General features: G+C 39.5%; 1 protein-coding gene across 2 annotated transcripts in view; it reads left to right on the top strand.

The window, feature by feature from the left end:
• RAD9B (RAD9 checkpoint clamp component B) overlaps positions 1-20,312 on the top strand; it is a 31,089-nt gene that overhangs the window by 9,387 nt on the left and 1,390 nt on the right. Inside the window, exons 5-11 of one of the 2 annotated variants that reach the window (XM_058691255.1) lie at positions 2,458-2,557; positions 4,240-4,346; positions 10,384-10,490; positions 10,574-10,638; positions 11,195-11,317; positions 12,921-13,161; positions 16,563-16,610. In XM_058691255.1, the coding sequence (XP_058547238.1) occupies positions 2,458-2,557; positions 4,240-4,346; positions 10,384-10,490; positions 10,574-10,638; positions 11,195-11,317; positions 12,921-13,161; positions 16,563-16,595 (776 nt within the window). In that variant the 3' untranslated portion in view covers positions 16,596-16,610. Of the gene's footprint in view, positions 1-2,457; positions 2,558-4,239; positions 4,347-10,383; positions 10,491-10,573; positions 10,639-11,194; positions 11,318-12,920; positions 13,162-16,562; positions 16,611-20,312 lie in introns of those variants that run through there. The other variant, XM_058691254.1, reaches the window with a different exon arrangement.

Below are 20,312 nucleotides of genomic sequence, written 5' to 3'. Positions count from 1 at the left end.
AATAGGTCAGCTTATGTTACTCTAGCACTCAAAACTCTCTCTCTCTCTCAAAAAAAAAACCAAAAAAACAAAAAAACAAAAACCACCTTCCCCATTTTACATAGGGTATTAGCCAATGATCTTTCAATGGCCAGTGAGGTCCTACATGGGTTGGAAGCCCTCTGCCCAGTAAGCTCCTTCTCCCAGGTAGCATGTAACTTGCTGTTTCACTTCCTCCAAGTCTTCACTCAGATGGTGTCATTTCCATGAGGTCTTTCGTGACCTCTCTATTTGCAATTGCTACCTCCCACCACTGGCACTCCCTAGTCTTTCCTGCTTTGCTTTTCTGTGGTCTTTATCACCCTGTGACATATTAATTATTTACTTATTTATTTTCTTATTGTCTGTCTCCTCTCCCTAGAATGTAAACACTATGAGGATAGAGATTTTTGTCTGATTTGTTCTTTGCTAATCCCCAGCTCCTAAAATTGTTCTTGTGTAGTAGATTACCAAAAAAAAAGATCTCACAAATTATTTGCAACACCCCCCTCTTCAAAAGCTGGAGTCTGATTCCCGAGCTGGAATCATGGCTTGCCTTGGGCTTTATCAATTAGATGCAATAGAAGTGATATTCTGGGGGCGCCTGGGTGGCGCAGTCGGTTAAGCGTCCGACTTCAGCCAGGTCACGATCTCGCGGTCCGTGAGTTCGAGCCCCGCGTCAGGCTCTGGGCTGATGGCTCGGAGCCTGGAGCCTGTTTCCGATTCTGTGTCTCCCTCTCTCTCTGCCCCTCCCCCGTTCATGCTCTGTCTCTCTCTGTCCCAAAAATAAATTAAAAACGTTGAAAAAAAAAAAAAAAAAAGAAGTGATATTCTGTGAGTTCCAAGCCTAGGCCTTAAGAGGCCTGGCAGTTTCCCCTGTTAAAGTAGGAACTTTTCCTCAGCATGAGAATAAATGCAGCACAGTATAGACTTATGGAGGATGAGGGACCATGTGGTGAGAGGCCCCGCCATGCCTGTTGTCTACTGAGGCCTTAGACCTGAAAGTGAAGCCATCCAAAATGTCCAGCCACAGCTAAGCCAGCCTAAACCAGAAGGACTCAGTCAAATTGTGAGAAACAACAAATGTTTGTTATTTTGGTTTGTTATCCATAAAAAACTAACTAATGCAGCTTTGTACGTAGTAGGTGGTCAGTAAATACTTAAGAAATTAATAAATGTTGCTGTTATTAATTTGGTACCAAAAAATCCCAGTTAGTTGAGAAACATTGTTTCTAGTGAGCCCTTTTGATTCTCACTGCAACATTATTATGCTGTAGAAAGTTACAGCCCACTTGGGTTTTATTACATCAGCTCTGTATTCAAACTTAGATTCAAATTTTGACTATACATGTTAAAATAGCATAGCCTTGGAAAGTCAGTCTCTCTCAGCTACAGTTTCCTCTTCTGAGAGTAAGTGCTTACACCATAGGAATATTGTGAAGATCAGAGGTCATGTATGTAAAATGTGTACTACAGTTCCTGGCATCTGAGGTCATAGCCGTTACAGCTGTACACTCTTCCTCTCTTCCTCCTCTCGGAAGAAAAGAATCCACAGACCAGATGTTCATGTCTGACTTCCGAGAGTCCCAGAAATCTGGAAATAATAGACGTGGATAAAAGGTAGTGAAAGGGAATTGTAAGTACGTGAACTGTAATGGGCAATCACTGTTTTACACACAATTTAAGAATTCACCTGTATTTCAAAAGAACTTGGGAGCTCAACTGATGAATGGATAAAGAAATTGTGGTTTATATACACAATGGAATACTACGTGGCAATGAGAAAGAATGAAATATGGCCTTTTGTAGCAACGTGGATGGAACTGGAGAGTGTGATGCTAAGTGAAATAAGCCATACAGAGAAAGACAGATACCATATGGTTTCACTCTTATGTGGATCCTGAGAAACGTAACAGAAACCCATGGGGGAGGGGAAGGGAAAAAAAAAAAAAAGAGGTTAGAGTGGGAGAGAGCCAAAGCATAAGAGACTGTTAAAAACTGAGAACAAACTGAGGGTTGATGGGGGGTGGGAGGGAGGGCAGGGTGGGTGATGGGTATTGAGGAGGGCACCTTTTGGGATGAGCACTGGGTGTTGTATGGAAACCAATTTGACAGTAAATTTCATATATTAAAAAATAAATAAATAAATAAATAAATTAAAAAAAAATAAAAATAAAAAAAATAGTAAATTAAATAAAAAAAAAAAAAAAAGAACTTGGGAGCTCTGCTGATACTGTCCAAGGACCCGGCATGTTGCATAATGTCCACTAGGGGGCGATAAACACATTTATGGAGGAATAGTGTTCCTTCAAGCTATGTATGCACCTGCCTGATAGATAGTAAATGTTACTTTAATTTTGTTTGGCTGCGACGCTTAGACTTTTTAAATAGTTTGTTTTGCACTTAAAATTATTAAAAGGTTTATTTATTCTTTTTAAGGTATTAGAAGAACTCATAATGTATGTTTTCAAGAAAGTCAGCCCTTGCAAGTTATTTTTGAAAAGAATATGTGTTCTAATACACTAGTGATTCAACCAAGGTAATGAATTCTCTGGTATTTATTTTTCTTTTTCTGAATACGGGCACATAGTAAAGAATTAAGCTTTGTAATCAGTTATGTTTTTTAAAAAAGCTAATATTTAACTTGTAGAGATCACCTTACAAAGTGAAGAGGAAACCATGAAAAAGATAATAGTAGATAATATAACTGCTTAATGGTAGCAATGATGATTTAGTGGCAAGAAAGTTCTGAAAATATCCTATTACTGGATTTTTATATTAAGTGATACCAAGATAGAAATATATTACCTAATAATACTTTGCATTTATATATTGCCTTCTGAGTCTTTAAAAAAAAATTTTAATGTTTATTTACTTTTGAAGGGGGGGAGGGGCAGAGAGAGACAGAGACACAGAATCTGAAGCAGGCTCCAGGCTCTGAGCTGTCAGCACAGCTCAACCCACGAACCATGACATCATGACCTGAGCCGAAGATGGACGCAACCGGCTGAGCCATCCAGGCGCCCCTGTTGTCATTTTTTAACGTCAGGTTATTTGGTATCTTATAAAACACCTCCCCCCAACACTGGAAAAGTTGCTAGATGAATTTGGCAGGTGTTCCTGAAATTTTGGCATCAAGAAACACTGCTGAGCTAATGTCTAGCATCAGGTTAACATCAACATCACATAAATTCTAAGAATCTCATTTTTTCAACGTTTTTTTTTTTTTTTTTTTTTTATTTATTTTTGGGACAGACAGAGACAGAGCATGAACGGGGGAGGGGCAGAGAGAGAGGGAGACACAGAATCGGAAACAGGCTCCAGGCTCTGAGCCATCAGCCCAGAGCCTGACGCGGGGCTCGAACTCATGGACCGCGAGATCGTGACCTGGCTGAAGTCGGACGCTTAACCGACTGCGCCACCCAGGCGCCCCAAGAATCTCATTTTTTATCTAACAACACCTCAATTTAAAAAGTATCCCAGAAGTTGTCATGCAATAATAAAAAGATAACATAATTAAGAGCTGGCAAAGGATTTGAATAGATATTTTGCCAAAGAAGATATACAAATGGCTGAAAAGCACATGAAAAGGTGCTCACCATCATTAGTAGTTAGGGAAATACAAATTAAAACTTTAAATCTGTGAATTGTACAGTATGTGAATTCTGTATCAATAAAGCTGTTTTTAAAAAGGGAGCCCCAGGATAAAAGGGCATTTGGGATGTCAAGACAACCTTGAAAGTATAGGTATAATGTAGGACAAATAACAAAGGGAAAGAGAATATAGGCAGCAGGCTGTTTGTAAACCTCTACCCTCACCTGGGTCTCCAGCAGGTTCTATTTGAACAGCCCTGTTTTCTTATATCTCCCTTAGGCGTATGATTGCACACCATTAAAAATATATATTGATCATATAAAAACATAGAATTAAAAACATTGTCTTCCAGTGTCTGGTTTATCTTGCAGCTTTCACATGTCTTACTAAGAATATATTTTACTATTTTCTTGGCCTGTCAAATGAAGTTGCCGTTTTAAAATACACTGAAAATATTGCAGCTCACATAGAAAAAAGAAAATACGGGGTTTTTTTTGGTAAGTTTTTAAAAATCTAGCCTGACTAACCTGTTTATTTCCAGATTAAAGATTTGAGCCTTATTTAATAAGACTTTTTTTTCCTGCTTGTTTTTCAAATAACGTAGTAGTTTTCTTTACATTTTGTAGAGTGCTTGCTGAGGCGATTGTTCTTTTCACATCAAGTCAAGAAGAAGTTACTCTTGCTGTTACCCCACTCAGTGTTTGCCTTAAGAGTTCCAGTGACGAACCAGTGGGTAAGGACTACATCTGTCACGGCACTTGGATGGAATGTCACTTCCTGACTTTCTTGATCACTGACCACAGTAAACATTAGTGGCATGACATTTATTCTTGTCTAAAAAGCAGTAAGATGTAGAAAGATCATTAAAATTTTTGAGAGATCCAGGAAATGGAACATAACCAATAATTAAAATATTTGGCTTTGAAATTCAGGTTGTTTTATTTTTTATATTAGTTAATTGATTTATTTTTTAATTTATATCCAAGCTAGCATATAGTGCAACAATGATTTCAGGAGTAGATTCCTTAATGCCTCTTAACCCATTTAGCTTATCCCCCCTCTCACACCCCCTCTGGCAACTCTCTGTTTGTTTTCTATATTTAAGAGTCTTTTATGTTTTGTTCCCCTCCTTGTTTTTATATTATTTTTGCTTCCCTCCCCTTATGTTCATCTGTTTTGTATCTTAAATTCTTCATGTGAGTGAAATAATATGATATTTGTCTTTCTCTAATTTCGCTTAGCATGGTACCTTCTAGTTCCATCCACACAGTTTCAAATGACAAGATTCTTTTTGATTGCCGAGTAATACCCCATTGTATATATATACCACATCTTCTTTACCCATTCATCTATAGATGGACATTTGGGCTCTTTCCATACTTTGGCTATTGTTGATAGCGCTACTGTAAACATTGGGGTGCATGTGCCCCTTCGAAACAGCACAACTGCATCCCTTGGATAAATACCTAGTAGTGCAATTGCTGGGTCGTAGGGTAGTTCTGTTTTTAATTTTTTGAGGAACCTCCATATTGTTTTCCAGAGTGGCTGCACCAGTTTGCATTCCCACCAGCAGTGCAAAAGAGATCCTTTTTCTCTGCATCCTCGCCAACATCTGTCGTTGCCTGAGTTGTTAATGTTAGCCATTCTGACAGCTGTGAGGTGGTATCTCATTGTGGTTTTGATTTGTATTTCCCTGATGATGAGTGATGTTGAGCATTTTTTCATGTGTCAGTTGGCCATCTGGATGTCTTCTTTGGAGAAGTGTCTATTCATGTCTTTTGCACATTTCTTCACTTATTATTTGTTTTTTGGGGTGTTGAGTTTGATAAGTTCTTTATAGATTTTGCATACTAACCCTTTGTCTGATATGTCATTTGCAAATATCATCTTCCATTCTGTCGGTTGACTTTTGGTTGTGCTGATTGTTTCCTTCGCTGTGCAGAAGCTTTTTATTTTGATGAAGTCCCAATATTTCATTTTTGCTTTGGTTTCCCTTGCTTCTGGAGACCTGTTGAGTAAGAAGTTGCTGTGGCCAAGGTCAAAGAGGTTTTTGCCTGCTTTCTCCTCTAGGATTTTGATTGTTTCCTGTCTTACATTTAGGTCTTTCATCCATGTTGAGTTTGTTTTTGGAAATTCAGGTGTTTTAAAATTAGGAGAATGGTGGGGTGCCTGGGTGGCTTAGTTGGTTAAGTGTTTGACTTCAGCTCAGGTCATGATCTCATGGTTCATTAGTTAGACCCCTGCATCAGGCTCTGTGCTGCCAGCTCAGAGCCTGGAGCCTGGTTTGGATTCTGTGTCTCCCTCACTCTCTGCCCCTCCCCACAAGAGCATGGGCATGCATGTTCACTCTCTCTCTCTCAAAAATAAACATTAAAAAAGATTTAAAAATATACAATTAGGAGAATGGTTACTGAGAAAAGTATATCTTCAGTTAAGATTTTAAGATCTGTTTTTCATCTTTTTTTAAAGGTTTTTTTTGTTTTGTTTTGTTTTTAGTAATTTCTACATCCACTGTGGGGCTCAAACTCACAACCCCAAGATCAAGAGTTGCATGCTTTTCCAAAAAGCTAACCAGGTGCCCGTGTTTTTCATCTTTTATCACCCTTTGTGTTTGGCACAAAAAAAAAAAATTAAGAGGGAGCAATCCAATTGAGATTATCTTTGATCACCTAAGAAGAAAAAGTAGCTCCAAATTAGAGATGTAAGATGTTCCAGATGGCAAATACACACGGCAGAAAATGTGACTACGTCTTAAGTCAGCTCTTCCAAGAGTTACCTGGATTTAATGGAGAAACTAAGGCATGATTAAATTGGCAGTTTTGCTACCAAGAAAATTGACTAGGGTCTTTCAGACATAAGCCGTTTGAGACTCTTTAATTTTGGGTAATTGTGTGTGTGTGTGTGTGTGTGTGTGTGAGAGAGAGAGAGAGAGAGAGAGAGAGCGAGAGAGAGAGAGAGATAGCAGTAAAGAATATGAAGGGAGGGAATTGTATTGTTTGAAGTGAAAAACCAGTAGAACCAGGGCTAAAATTGGATCAGATGACTTTTGTGGTATTTAGTTGGTGCCATGTTCTTTTCTAAACGGTTTCCAGTTGTGAATTCATGTAATGTTTGTAACAACTCTGTGATGTGGGTACTATTATGCCCATTTTTCCATGTGAAGAATATGAAGCACAGAGAAACGAAGTGACTTGCCTGGTGTCACACAGTTAGTAGTGCTGGAATATTATCTGAATGTAGGCTTCAAGGCACAGGCTCAATACCACTGTGTTATTATTGTTTCTCTGAAGTCTTATCTAGCATTGTTTTTTTGACACTCAGAAGTGCATGATTTGGAAAATATATGCTTATTCTAGTAAAAGGGTCTGTTTTATATTCCGTAGTGCCATCTCTGAATAAAGATGGCCATTGTGTCTCACCAGGAGACACTGTCCCTTGTGAGAAGCTTTCTAATGACTAGTTATAGTTATGGTTGACTGGGGACTTATGGGCACAAGTAGCAATTGGAGACCCAATTATGCATTTTATTTTTTAAGGTTTTTGTTAACATTCATTCATTTTTGAGAGACAGAGACAGAGTGCAAGTGGGGGAGGGACAGAGAGAGTGGGAGACACAGAATCTGAAGCAGGCTCCAGGCTCCGAGTTGTCAGCACAGAGCCTGATGCGGGGCTCGAACCCATGAACTGTGAGATCATGACCTGAGCCAAAGTTGGATGCTTAACCCCGAGCCCCATCTGTTTATTACTGAACTTACTCTGTACTGGTACACTGGGAGTGACATGAGCGTTCTTGTTTGATAATAATGTATTTTTAGGGTAGTGTTTGATCCTTTTAAAAAGTATATCCTGTTTATCCTTTGTTCTTACATAATTCATGTTCATTGAAGAAAATAAAAAACACAAACACTAAAAAAAAAAAAAGTCACCTGAAATCCCACTATCCAGAGATAAGCAGTTTTAATAGTTTGGGACATCTCCTTGTATACTTTAGATTTAACGACAGAAGATTGGTTGAGTGAAAGTAATGAAATACTGTGAAGCTATTAAAAGTAATTCAATAAAAAAGGGGCAGAGGACCTAAATACCCATTTTTCCAAAGAATGCATACAGATGGGCACAGACATATGAAAAGATGCTCAGCATCACTCATCAGCAGGGAAATGCAAATCAAAACCACAATGAGGATGTGAGGGTGACCTGGCTGCAACATCTGTCACCCCATCCATTGCCAGGGTTGATTTGGCTAATCTGTCTGGCTAGGCAGGTGTCCCCTTCCTCCCTTACCGCTTGATGTGTGTCCCTCCAGAAGCTGTGTGCTCAGTTGAAGAGGATGACCTTCCCTGATAGAGGACTGTTCTTTGGTCAACGGTATACAAGTAGCTGCTCTCCCCTGCTACAACCTTCAAACAAGCTCTCACGGTCCTTTTGCAGGAGAACTTGGGTAGTCAAGCTTCCAAGACTTGAGGCACATACAAATGAGGTGCTGCATGTGGTAGTCTGTCTTCCTTTAAGGAAAAAAAACACAACACACAATGAGATAATCATCTTAAAGCTGTCAGAATGGCTAAAATAAAAAACACAGAACTGATAAGTGTTGGCGAGGATGTTGAGAAAAAAGAACTCTTGTGCACTGATGGTGGGAATATAAATTGGTGCAGCCTCTGTGTAAAATAGTATAGAGTTTCCTGAAAAAATTAAAAATTGGAATACTAGGGGCATGTGGGTGGCTCAGTTGGTTAAGCGTCTGACCCTTGATTTCAGCTCAGGTCATGGTCTCATGGTTTGTGAGATTGAGCCCTGTCTCGGGCTCTGTGCTTGGGATCTTCTCTCTACCTCTCTCTCTGCACCTTCGCTGCTTGTGCTTGCTGTCTCTCTCTCTCTTAAATAAACATAAAAAAAACCCCAAATACAATATGATCCAATAATTCCACTATTGGGTATTTACCCAAAGAAAATGTAAACATTGACTTGAAAAGATATATGCACCCCTGTGTTCACTGTAGCATTATTTAGAACAACCAAGATTTGGAAGCAACCCAAGTCCATCCATAGACGAATGGATAGAGAAGATGTGGTATGTATATAATGTAATATTACTCAGCCATAAAAAAGAATGAAAATTTTCCATTTAAAACAACCTGGGTGTACCTAAAGGATATAATGCTAAATGCAATAAATCAATCAGAGAAAGACAAATACTGTATGATTTCACTCATGTGGAATTTAAGAAACAAATGAATGAACAAAGAAGAGAAACAAACAAAAAGCATTCTCTTTTATATTTTTTAATGTTCATTTATTTTTGAAGGAGAGAGAGAGAGCACGAGCAGGGGTGGGGCAGAGAGAGAGGGAGACACAGAATCTGAAGCAGGCTCCAGGCAGAGCCCGATGCGGGGCTTGAACTCATGAGCTGTGATATCATGACCTGAGCCAAAGACTTAACTGACTGAGCCACCCAGGTGCCCCAGCATTCTCTCTCTTTTTAAAAAAAAAAAAATTTTTTTTACGTTTATTTCTGAGAGACAGAGACAGAGCACAAGTGGGGGAGGGGCAGAGAGAGAATGAGACACAGAATCCCAAGCAGGCTCCAGGCTCTGAGCTCTGAGCTGTCAGCACGGAGCCTGATGCGGGGCTTGAACCCGCAAACTGTGAGATCATGACCTGAACCGAAGTTGGACAATTAACCAACTGAGCCACCCAGGCGCCCCTTGCCCATTCTCGTCAGTATAGAGAACAAACCAGTGGTTGGCAGAGGGAAGGTAAGTAGGGGGATTGTTGATATAGATAAAGGGGATTAAGAATACACTTACATTGATGAATACTGAGGAATGTATAGAATTGTTGAATTATTATATATGTGAAACTAATATAACAGTGTATGTTAATTACACTTCAAGTAAGGTGTAAAAAGAAAATGGAAGAAAAGGTACTCGTGTGTGTGTATATATTTCTGAGCATTTATATCAAACATTTTTGCAGTGAAAAACAAAATAATTTATTCTTGTCACTTATGTTTCTGTGGGTTTATGAGGCTCAGCTAGACAGTTCTCACTTGGGGGTCTTTCATGCAATTGCAGTTAGATAGCAGCTGGGTCTGGAATCATCTGAAGACATCCAAGATGTCTGATAGTTGATCTTGGGAACACAGTTGGGCCGTTAACCAGAGTGACTGCATAGATATGGCCTCTCCATTAATTTGGACTTCATATAGCATGAACTCAGCATGGTGGCTGAGTTCCAAGAGTGAGTGTTACAGGATAGAGGAAGTGGATAGAGAATAGAGGAAGTAGAAGTTGCCAGTCTCTTCGGAAACCAGCACCAGGTCATTTCACCTATAGCGCCATATCCTATTGGTCGCAGTAGTCAGAGAGCCCTCCTACCCAAATTCAGAAGAGGGGGACATAGACATAGACCCCCATCTCTCAATGAAGGAATGTCAAAGGACTTGTGGCTATTTTTAATCTACCACTTACAGTTGAATTTTCATATTAAAATTTAACAAATGGGGTGCCTGGGTGGCTCAGTGGGTTAAGCATCCGACTCTTGATTTCAGCTCAGGTCATGATCTCACAGTTTGTGAGATCGAGCCCCACATTGGGCTCTGTGCTGACAGTGTGGAACCAGCTTGGGATTCTCTCTCTCCATCTCTCTGTGTCTCCATGCTCACACATGCTCTCTCTCTCTCTCAAAAAAAAAAAAAAAATTAAAAAAAATTTCACAAGTACCTCTGGAACTAATTTTATTCTTTATTTTCCTATAATATCGAACAGATTTGACCAGTTCTGTGTACAGTGAGATGTTTGTTGGCCCAGATGAGTTTGACTTCTTTCAAATTGGAGTTGATAGTGAAATAACATTTTGCTTCAAAGAATTGAAGGTAAACAAAAATTTGTGTCAAAATTTCACTGGTAATTTTTAAATAAAGATTTCAACTATTTTTCTTCTTATTTTTTTTTTCAGGGAATACTGACGTTTTCAGAAGCTATACATGCTCCTATAGCCATTCATTTTGATTTTCCTGGGAAGTAAGTCCTTGGGAAGTTTTCTGAGTTTTTTTTTTTTTTTTAATTGTTGTTATGTATCAATAATAAACCCCTTTGGATCGCTTTGCAGTTAATTCACACCTCAGGAATTGCTTACTTTATCAGCAACACTTATCAAACTAGAATTTTGAAGGATGCCATAACAGAGCATTTTTTAATTGGTAATTGAGAAAGATATATTCTGCAGAGTGAAAACACTTATAAATTTGACATGGTGCCGAATAAATTGCCTAATTAGAAAATTATACATGGCTTAAATAAGTCTAATCTCTATGAAGCTATGATATTTTATATGGTATTTCAGAACTAAAATTTCAAATGAGATTAGGTTAGGATAGATGTGTTTTATGAAATCAGATCTGATGATGTCTAAGGTCCCTTTCGGCTCTTAGGACTGCGTTAACTTTGTGAAAAGACAAAAAGGACTTCTACTTCTATGATCTCCTTTTACTCTTGAATTAAGTGTCATTTTTTAATGTTTTCCCAGTGTCCATCAGAAAATGTGTATGATGTTTGCTCTGACTTTGCCTTTTTTTAGACCTATGGCTTTAAGTATTGATGATATGTTATTGGAAGCTAACTTTATTTTGGCTACATTAGCTGATGAGCCAAGTAGAGCATCTTCTCCACAGTCACTGTGTCTTTCCCAAAAACAAAAAAGGTAAGGCCAATGTTTCAACGTCTTTATTGTTTGGGAAAAAGCCATTGCAATCTTATTCTGAAATAATTCATCGGCATTCATTTAGGAAACAGTCGAGGAACAAAACATTAGATCAGATTGACCGAATCAGGGAGCTATGAGATATCCTCAGTCATGTGTTAGAAATTTGCTTTTTCGGGGCGCCTGGGTGGCGCAGTCGGTTAAGCGTCCGACTTCAGCCAGGTCACGATCTCGCGGTCCGTGAGTTCGAGCCCCGCGTCAGGCTCTGGGCTGATGGCTCGGAGCCTGGAGCCTGTTTCCGATTCTTGTGTCTCCCACTCTCTCTGCCCCTCCCCCGTTCATGCTCTGTCTCTCTCTGTCCCAAAAATAAATAAAAAACATTGAAAAAAATTAAAAAAAAATTTGCTTTTTCTGTTCTGATCAGAATTTAATAGTTTTGGTTTATCTTTGTTACTACCCAAAACTCATTTCCATTTTTGGTAGTCATTTTTTAGGAGGGATATGGTGTTAAGCTTCACCGGACAGTTTTTTTTTTTTTTTTTTTTTTTTTTTTTTTTTTTTGATTTTTTTTTTTTTTTTCAACGTTTATTTATTTTTGGGACAGAGAGAGACAGAGCATGAATGGGGGAGGGACAGAGAGAGAGGGAGACACAGAATCAGAAACAGGCTCCAGGCTCCGAGCCATCAGCCCAGAGCCTGACGCGGGGCTCGAACTCACGGACCGTGAGATCGTGACCTGGCTGAAGTCGGACGCTTAACCGACTGCGCCACCCAGGCGCCCCTTCACCGGACATTTTTTATCACTGCCTAGAACTCTCTTTCTCAGACAAGGAGACAGCCATTGTTTTTCCTTCCCTTTTTTTTGTCTCTTAGTAACTTTTTTTTTTTTTTTTTTTTGGTGCAGGGTTCTTCACTGTAAAAGTAGCTTAAAGGTACTATGGGAAATTTGGAAAATACAGAAGAGTAGAAAGAAGATGATCAAAACTGCACTACCTAGAGATAGCTACTGCTAACATTTGCCTCACCTTTTTTTTCTCTTATTTTGCATATACTTGCATTTTAAAATAAGATCAGGATCATATAGCATATGTAGTTTTCTATCTTGTTTTTCCCCCACAGAATATAGTGTGAATATGTTCCAGTATCACTGATTATGATTCAGAAACATGGTTTTTCTTTAAGATTTTATTTCTAAGTAATTTCTGCATACAACATGGGGCCCGAACTCACAACCGTGAGATCAAGAGTCACATGCTCTACAGACTGAGTTGGCCAGGTGGCCCTGGAAACATGATTTTTATTGACTGTATAAACTATTATCATACAGATGTTTAGTATTTGACTTTTTTTCTAACTTTTGGTCCTGTTACTACATCACAGGTTTGTCTCATGCACACTGGGTTGCTTTACTGAAGAATTTGAATCTGTAGGGAGAATTTCTAAATAATCATATATGTAAATTTTAACTTTCAACAACTAGTTCCGTGTTGTTTCAATATATTCTCTAAACCAGTGTTATCACTGTCATCCCATATTGCTTCATCAGTTATATGAAAATATATATTTCCAGGCAAACAGTTCATTTAATCTCTTAATACCTCAGGTCAGAGCCGCTGAGTTCAAATTCAGAGGCTGGTAAAAATGTAACCAGCAAGGCCCCAGAATGTATCCTGAGAAAAGTAGCACCTAAAAGGCTTTATCCGAAGGAGACTCTCACAGATGTCTCTGCACTGGAAAACTGTGGCAGCCCCATAATGAAAAGAGCGAATGGAGACAGGAGTGAAGTGTCGGAAAGCAGCGTCAGCGACACGGAGGAGGTGCCAGGGTCTCCGTATCTGAGGAAGGTAAAGGGAAAGCGTTGAGACGCGACTGACCCGACCGTGTCTGTCAGGAATTCTCATCATCTGTCTCCTTTTGCAGTCTCCTTGCCCAAGCTCACCCCAATATCCTGAAATTAGTTCATCCTTACTTTTTGATAGGGCAGAGGTGAAACCAGTCCGAGATGGTGCAAAGACTGACTTACATAGACTGTCAGTACAAAAGAGTTAAAAATTGCTCATTGAGTAACAAAGTATATTCAAGTAGAGATTTGGGTCACTTGTTTAAAAGAATAAATTATGATTTCTTACAAGATACTTATCTGTGAGTACAAATACTTTGCTAAAGTCATACAATTTCTTTTCTAAAATAAGTGTCCTCATTTTAGTTTTCAAATTTGGCTGGGAAACCCTTTACTCATTGTAGTACAAATACAAATTTCATCCCAACAAACATCATAAATTTTTTCATAGTGGAGTCCCAGCTAATAACATTTGTACTACCAACATTTTACTAGGTGGATAATAAGCTTTATGGAGTGCTGTTGTGTTAAACCTTATTATATCTATTGAGCTGAAGATAAATAGGATTTATTAGAAAAGTGAAGTATCTGAAATACCAGTCCCAATTTAACATGTTTACATTAATGTTTTATTCAAGCTTCTTTTACTGGAAATATGAGTTTCTTAGAATTAGAAAATTGAAAGGAGAAAGAATATTTGTAAAAGTCACTATCTTTTATGCTGTATAAAAGATTTTTAGAATAGTAAAATTGGGTTGTAAACTCCATTTATTATTCAGTTTGATGCTATGAGTGTTTATTTTTTCTTTAAAAAATTAAAAAAAAATGTTAACATTTATTTATTTTTGAGAGACAGAACTTGAGCGGGGGAGGGGCACAGAGAGAGGAAGACACAGAGTCTGAGGCAGGCTCCAGGCTGTCAGCACAGAGCCCAACATGGGGCTCAAATCTACTGACCTTGAGATCATGACCTGAGCCGAAGTTGGACGCTTAACCAACTGAGCCACCCAGGCACCCCTCTTTAAAAATTTTTAATGTTTGGGGCGCCTGGGTGGCGCAGTCGGTTAAGCGTCCGACTTCAGCCAGGTCACGATCTCGCGGTCCGTGAGTTCGAGCCCCGCGTCAGGCTCTGGGCTGATGGCTCGGAGCCTGGAGCCTGTTTCCGATTCTGTGTCTCCCTCTCTCTCTGCCCCTCCCCCGTTCATGCTCTGTCTCTCTCTGTCCCAAAAATAAATAAAAAATGTTGAAAAAAAAATTAAAAAAAAAAATTTTAATGTTTATTTTATTTTTGAGAGAGAGAGAGAGAGAGAGAGAGAGAGCGTGAGCATGGGAGGGGCAGAGAGAGAGGGAAACACAAGATCCGAAGCAAGCTCCGAGTTCTGAGCTGTCAGCACAGAGCCCAATGCGGGGCTCGAACTCACAGACTGCGAGATCACGACCTGAGCTGAAGTCGGAGCTCAACCCATTGAGCCACGTAGGTGCCCCTATAAGGCTTACTGAATACCTGTTCCATTCCTAGCAGTTGACAGTTTTGTCTTCTGTATTCCTAGCTTGGCCATAAAGTGAAAACAGAAATTTGTCCTTTGATTATACGAAAGTGTTTTCCCCCTCCTCTTTTTTTTGGTCACACGTTATGTGCTTACTTTTTCACAGATAACAACACAAAAACATTTTCTGACTGCTTCACCTCCCTGAAATTCACTGAGATTGCCCGTTTCCTCAGTAGGGAAAGTGACATGTATAAAGAACTGTAAGCTCCATGAGCACCATTACAGGTAGTCTTCTTCAAATTTCCCATCATGTCACTTAAATTCTAAAAAGGAAATTCTATTTTTAAAGGGAAGTATTTACCGTAATGTGGCAAATTCCTGCAAAACTGAAATTGCAATATGGTTAAGTATGTATCCCCTTACCATCTTCCTCCCAAACTACTGTGAGCCTTCAGGTTGGCCTCCATGCCTCCATGCCTCCATTCCCCTGCACTCTGGTTCTCCTCAAAGACTTTTAGAAGATTTTGCGCAGGGGCGCCTGGGTGGCGCAGTCGGTTAAGCGTCCGACTTCAGCCAGGTCACGATCTCGCGGTCCGTGAGTTCGAGCCCTGCGTCGGGCTCTGGGCCGATGGCTCGGAGCCTGGAGCCTGTTTCCGATTCTGTGTCTCCCTCTCTCTCTGCCCCTCCCCCGTTCATGCTCTGTCTCTCTCTGTCCCAAAAATAAATTAAAAACGTTGAAAAAAAAAATTTAAAAAAATAAAAAAAAAATTAAAAAAAAAAAAAAGAAGATTTTGCGCAAACCTTCTAGCTGAGGATGGAGTACAGGGGTTCAGAGTGCTGGCTCCAGATTTAGAGCTCCTGGGTTCACATCCCTGCTTGCCACTTACTAGCTGTGTGACTAGGACAGGTTACTCCTCTTTGTCTTAGTTTTTTTTTTTTTTTTAAATCAGTAAAATGGAGATAATAATAATACTACCCATTAATTAGAACTGTGGAAACTAATGGAACCAATATATGGAGCTGGCACATGGTCGGTGCTCATTAAATGTTATTTTTACACGTCACTCTCCTGTCTTCAAAACTCTTGGATCATTCCTTTTTTCCCATGAGATTACACCTAAACTCCTCAGAATGGCATTCGGGGACCGTCCCTAAGATATTTACTATGCTCTTCACTGGGCCTCCTCCTTCCCTCCCTCTTGCCCCATTGCAGAACACACTCCACGCCGGGAATGGCAGATAGGTTTCCTCTCTAGTAACACCACCTGTCAGTCATTTGGTTGGGCAAGCTGAGAATGACTCAAGTTGTATCTCTAGTTGATTAGCAGTTATCTGCCGTGCACACTAGAGGGCCATCACCCGTGAACCAGACTAAAATTGTAGCCATTATGGTGCTGGTGGCATTCTTATGACAATATGGCCCATCCTGTTTGTTTCGTTTATTTTTAACTTTTCGTTTTAAAATAATTTCACTTCTAAAAAGTTGCAAAATTATTACAAAGAATTCCTACATACCCTTCTCGCAGACTCTCCAAATGCTAACATTTATGTGTAACAGTACAATTATCATTTCATCAGAGAAAAATCAGAAAGTACAAATGAGAGATTTTCAGAGATAATCACTATGAACACTTTTATTATTACTCTACCTGTTAAGACTTTTTCTGTGCATATGTACACACTCATACTTGTACACATGCTCATCAATTTTTTTTTAATTTTGAAATAAATTCAGACTCACAGAATTTAGTATATAATTCCGACATACCATTTACCCAGATTCCCTAAATGTTAACAGTCTCCTTTAGTCTGGAACATTTTCTAAATCTTGTTTTGCCTTTCTTTACCTTGACACTTCACTAGAATATCCCTGATTTTGAATTTTCCTCATGATTTCTTCATGGTTAAATTTCAGCTGTGTATTTTTAGTAAGAATACAACAGAATGACGCTGTGTTCTTCTACATCATATCTGGAGGCACATGATGGAGACTTGCCTTGGTAATCCTAATTTTTAGCATATAGTTAAGGTGTTATCTGCCAGATCTCTCCACTGTAAGGGTACTTTTTTCTGTTAGTAATTGAAGGTGTCGTGGTGGAAGATACTTTGAAACTACATGAATATCCTGTTTCTCATCCTACTTTTTGCCTACTAATTTTAGCATCCATTGATGCTTTTTTTGTCTAAAATAGTTATTACTGTGATGCTTGACAAATGGTAATTTTTTGGTGGGTAATTTTTCTATTATCTGATGAAATTGCACTTTAATAACTTTCCTTCCCCTCATCTGTTATTCAGTTATTTAGATCACAAAATACTCTTGGATATTAATATTACTTTCTGGGTAATGATCCATAACTATCATTTATTTTGTTGCTTGAACTCTCCATATTTGGCCACTGGGAGACTATCTCTTTGGCATGTCTCCAGCATTTTTTGAGCACTTACTTACTTTTGGGAAATTTAAAGTGTGCTAGGCTTAACTTGTATTTCTCTGACTCCAACCCAAATGGAATCAGCCATTCCTCCCAGAGTCCTGGTTCCTTTGATTGCGGATGGTAGACGAAAACAACTTGTGGGTAGTAGGTTTTGTGCTCCTTTGTACTTGGGTTTCCTTGCTTCTAGGGCCTCTCAGCAGACAGAACTAGGAAACATATGCATTTATTGACACATACACACATACTGATCGATTTTTGTATCTATTTGTGTACATACATACATAACTACACGAAAACCCATGCATTCACAATGATGCCTCCAGTTCCAGTCCAACACCACAGGGTTCATACTGGCCTCCCCCTTTTCTTTATAACTCCTTTGTCTGACGACGAGAAACTTGGCTGTTACTATCCACAACATGTTTACTTATTGCTCAGTCCAAGAACGCAGTTTCAGAATTGCTAACCCATACCCCTGGAAAAATGAATCTGCTAACAGAGGTATAATATTTGTGAACATTTTTGTGTCTTTAGCTATAAAGTGTATATTCAAAAGACCATTTTTCAAAGTTACTTAGGGTAGTTTCTTCCTTCACTCATATTTCACTATGGTTATATGAATCATCATATGGATACCTTTGTTTGCTTGTCTTCCATTCGGGTTCTCCCCAAATCCTTGTTGATTGGGTCTTTGAGTGCTGACCCGTGAGCAGCACTAGAAGTCAGAACTATGCAAGCGTCTCTGCAGAGACAAAGAAGGGATCATCACTCCCTTCTTTGTACCCTTTGTAGAGAATACATCTCATTAGTTTTTCATTGATCATTTGTGTTAGTTTTGCACAAATGAGCAGATGCATATATTTTATTTCTTCTCCTTTCTTATACTATACATGCTGTTTTCCGCTTGGCTTTTTGCACCTACTAGTATGTACTGCAAATCACTCCCTGTCACTTTCTATGTTCCCCCCCCGCCCAACAGTTGTGTAGTATTTCACCTGTGATGTACCATAATTAATTCAACCATTCTCTTATATGTGGGCATTTAGATAATCCCCCCTTATATTTTGCAGTTACAAAGCTGCAGCGAATAACTTTTACACATGTATTTTCATCTTGTCGAAAGTGTATCTTCAAGGCAAATTCCTAAAAGTGTGTTGTTTTTTCTGCTTAAATATTTATTTATTTTGAGAGAGAGAGACAGCACGGAAGCAGGTGTGAGGCAGAGAGAGGGAAAAAGAGAGAACCCAAGTAGGCTCTGCACTGTAAGCGTGGAGTCTGTTGTGGGGTTCAAACTCACGAACCATGAGATCACGACCTGAGCTGAAATCAAGAGTCGGAGGCTTAACCAGCTGAGTCACCCAGGTGCTCGAGTTTCATAAATTCTTTACATATTTTGGATACTACCCCTGTACTGGATAGGTCACTTGCAAACCACTTCCCCATTCTGTAGGTTGCCTTTTAGTTTTGTTGATCGTTTCCTGCACTGTGCAGCAGCTTTTTATTTTGATGTAGTCCCAATAGTTTATTTTTGCTTTTGTTTCCCTTGCCTCAGGAGACATGTCTATAAAGAAGTTGCTACTGCCTGTGTCAAAGAAGTTACTGCTTGTGTTTTCTTCTAGGATTTTTGTGATTTCAGGTCTCCCATTTAGATCTTTAATCCATTTTGAATTTATTTTTGTGTATGGTGTAAGTAAGTGGTCCAGTTTTCCCAACTCCATTTGTTGAAGAGACATTCTTTGTCCCATTGGATATTCTTTCATCGAAGATTAATTGGCCATGTAATTGTGGGTTTATTTCTGGATTTTCTATTCTCTTCCATTGATCTATGTGTCTGGTTTTGTGCCAGTACCGTACTGTTTTGATTACTACAGCTTTGTAATTTAATTTGAAGTCCGGAATTGTGATGCCTCCAGCTTTGCTTTTCTTTCAAGATTGCTTTGGCTATTTAGAGTCTTTTGTGGTTCCATACAAACTTTAGGATTGTGTGTTCTATTTTTGTAAAAATGCTGTTGGTGTTTTGGTAGGAACTGCTCTAAATGAGTAGATTACTTTGGGTAGTATAGACATTTTAACAATATTTATTCTTCCAATCCATGAGCATGGAATGCCTTTCCATTTCTTTGTGTCCTCTGCAATCTCTCAGTAGTGCTTTGCAGTTTTCAGAGTACACATCTTTCACCTCTTTGGTTAGGCTTATTTCTAGGTAGCTTATTATTTTGGGTGCAGTTTTACTGAGGCAAATTATTTATTTATTTTTAATTATTTTTATTTATTTTTTGAGAGAGAGGGAGGAAGAGAGGGTGTGCGTGTGCATGAGAGCCTCGGAGGGGCAGAAGAAGGAGAGAATCTTAAGCAGGCTCCATGTCTTTTTTTTTTTTTTTTTTTTAACGTTTACTTATTTTTGAGAGAGAGAGTATGCGAGTGTGGGGTAGGGGCAGAGAGAGAGGGACAGAGAATCCTAAGCAGGCTCTGCACTGTCAGCACAGAGCCCAACGTGGGACTTGATCTCACGCACCGTGAGCTCATAACCTGAGCTGAAACCAAGAGTCGGACGTTTAGCTGACTGAACCACCAAGGTGCCCCTAAAGCAGTGGTTCTTAACCTGGGCGGTTATGCTCCCCAGAAGACACAGAGCGATGTCTAGGGGCTTTTTGGATGTTGCGATTTGGTGGGGGGCGGGGAATGCTACTGGCATCTAGTGGATAGAGGCCATGGGTGCCGCTCAACATCCCCTGCTGCACAGCACCGTCCCCACAATGAAAAACCCTCAGCCCCAAAATGTCTGTAGTGCTGACTGCGAAACCCTAATTCAAAGGGCGAGCCAGCTGAAAATTCTAAAGGCAACCAGGAGAGTGTGGCAGGGGGAAGGTATGAGAAGAGTCAGTGAGTATCAAATGGGATGAAGACCCCAAATGGTCATTGACAAGGATGTGGTGATTTGGGGTGACCACAAGAACAGTTTGTGAAGTGATGGGGTCAGCAGCTTTTTCAGATAGGATTGAGGAATAGGAGAATGAGAAAATGGAGACAGTAAATGCAGACAACTCTACAGCAGAGGTCAGGCAACGGTTGGAAGTGGGGAATGGGATAAGGCTATTTTCCATTTTAAAGATGAGAGGGGCGCTTGGGTGGCTCCGTAGGTTAGGTGCCTGACTTCAACTCAGGTCATGGTCTCACGGTTGGAGAGTTGGAGCCTGGCATCAGGCTCTCTGCTGTCAGTGCAGAGC

Source organism: Neofelis nebulosa, chromosome 11 (genome assembly GCF_028018385.1).
Source record: "Neofelis nebulosa isolate mNeoNeb1 chromosome 11, mNeoNeb1.pri, whole genome shotgun sequence".
Taxonomy (NCBI): Eukaryota; Metazoa; Chordata; class Mammalia; order Carnivora; family Felidae; genus Neofelis; species Neofelis nebulosa.
This window is presented reverse-complemented; position numbering and strand designations above follow the sequence as displayed.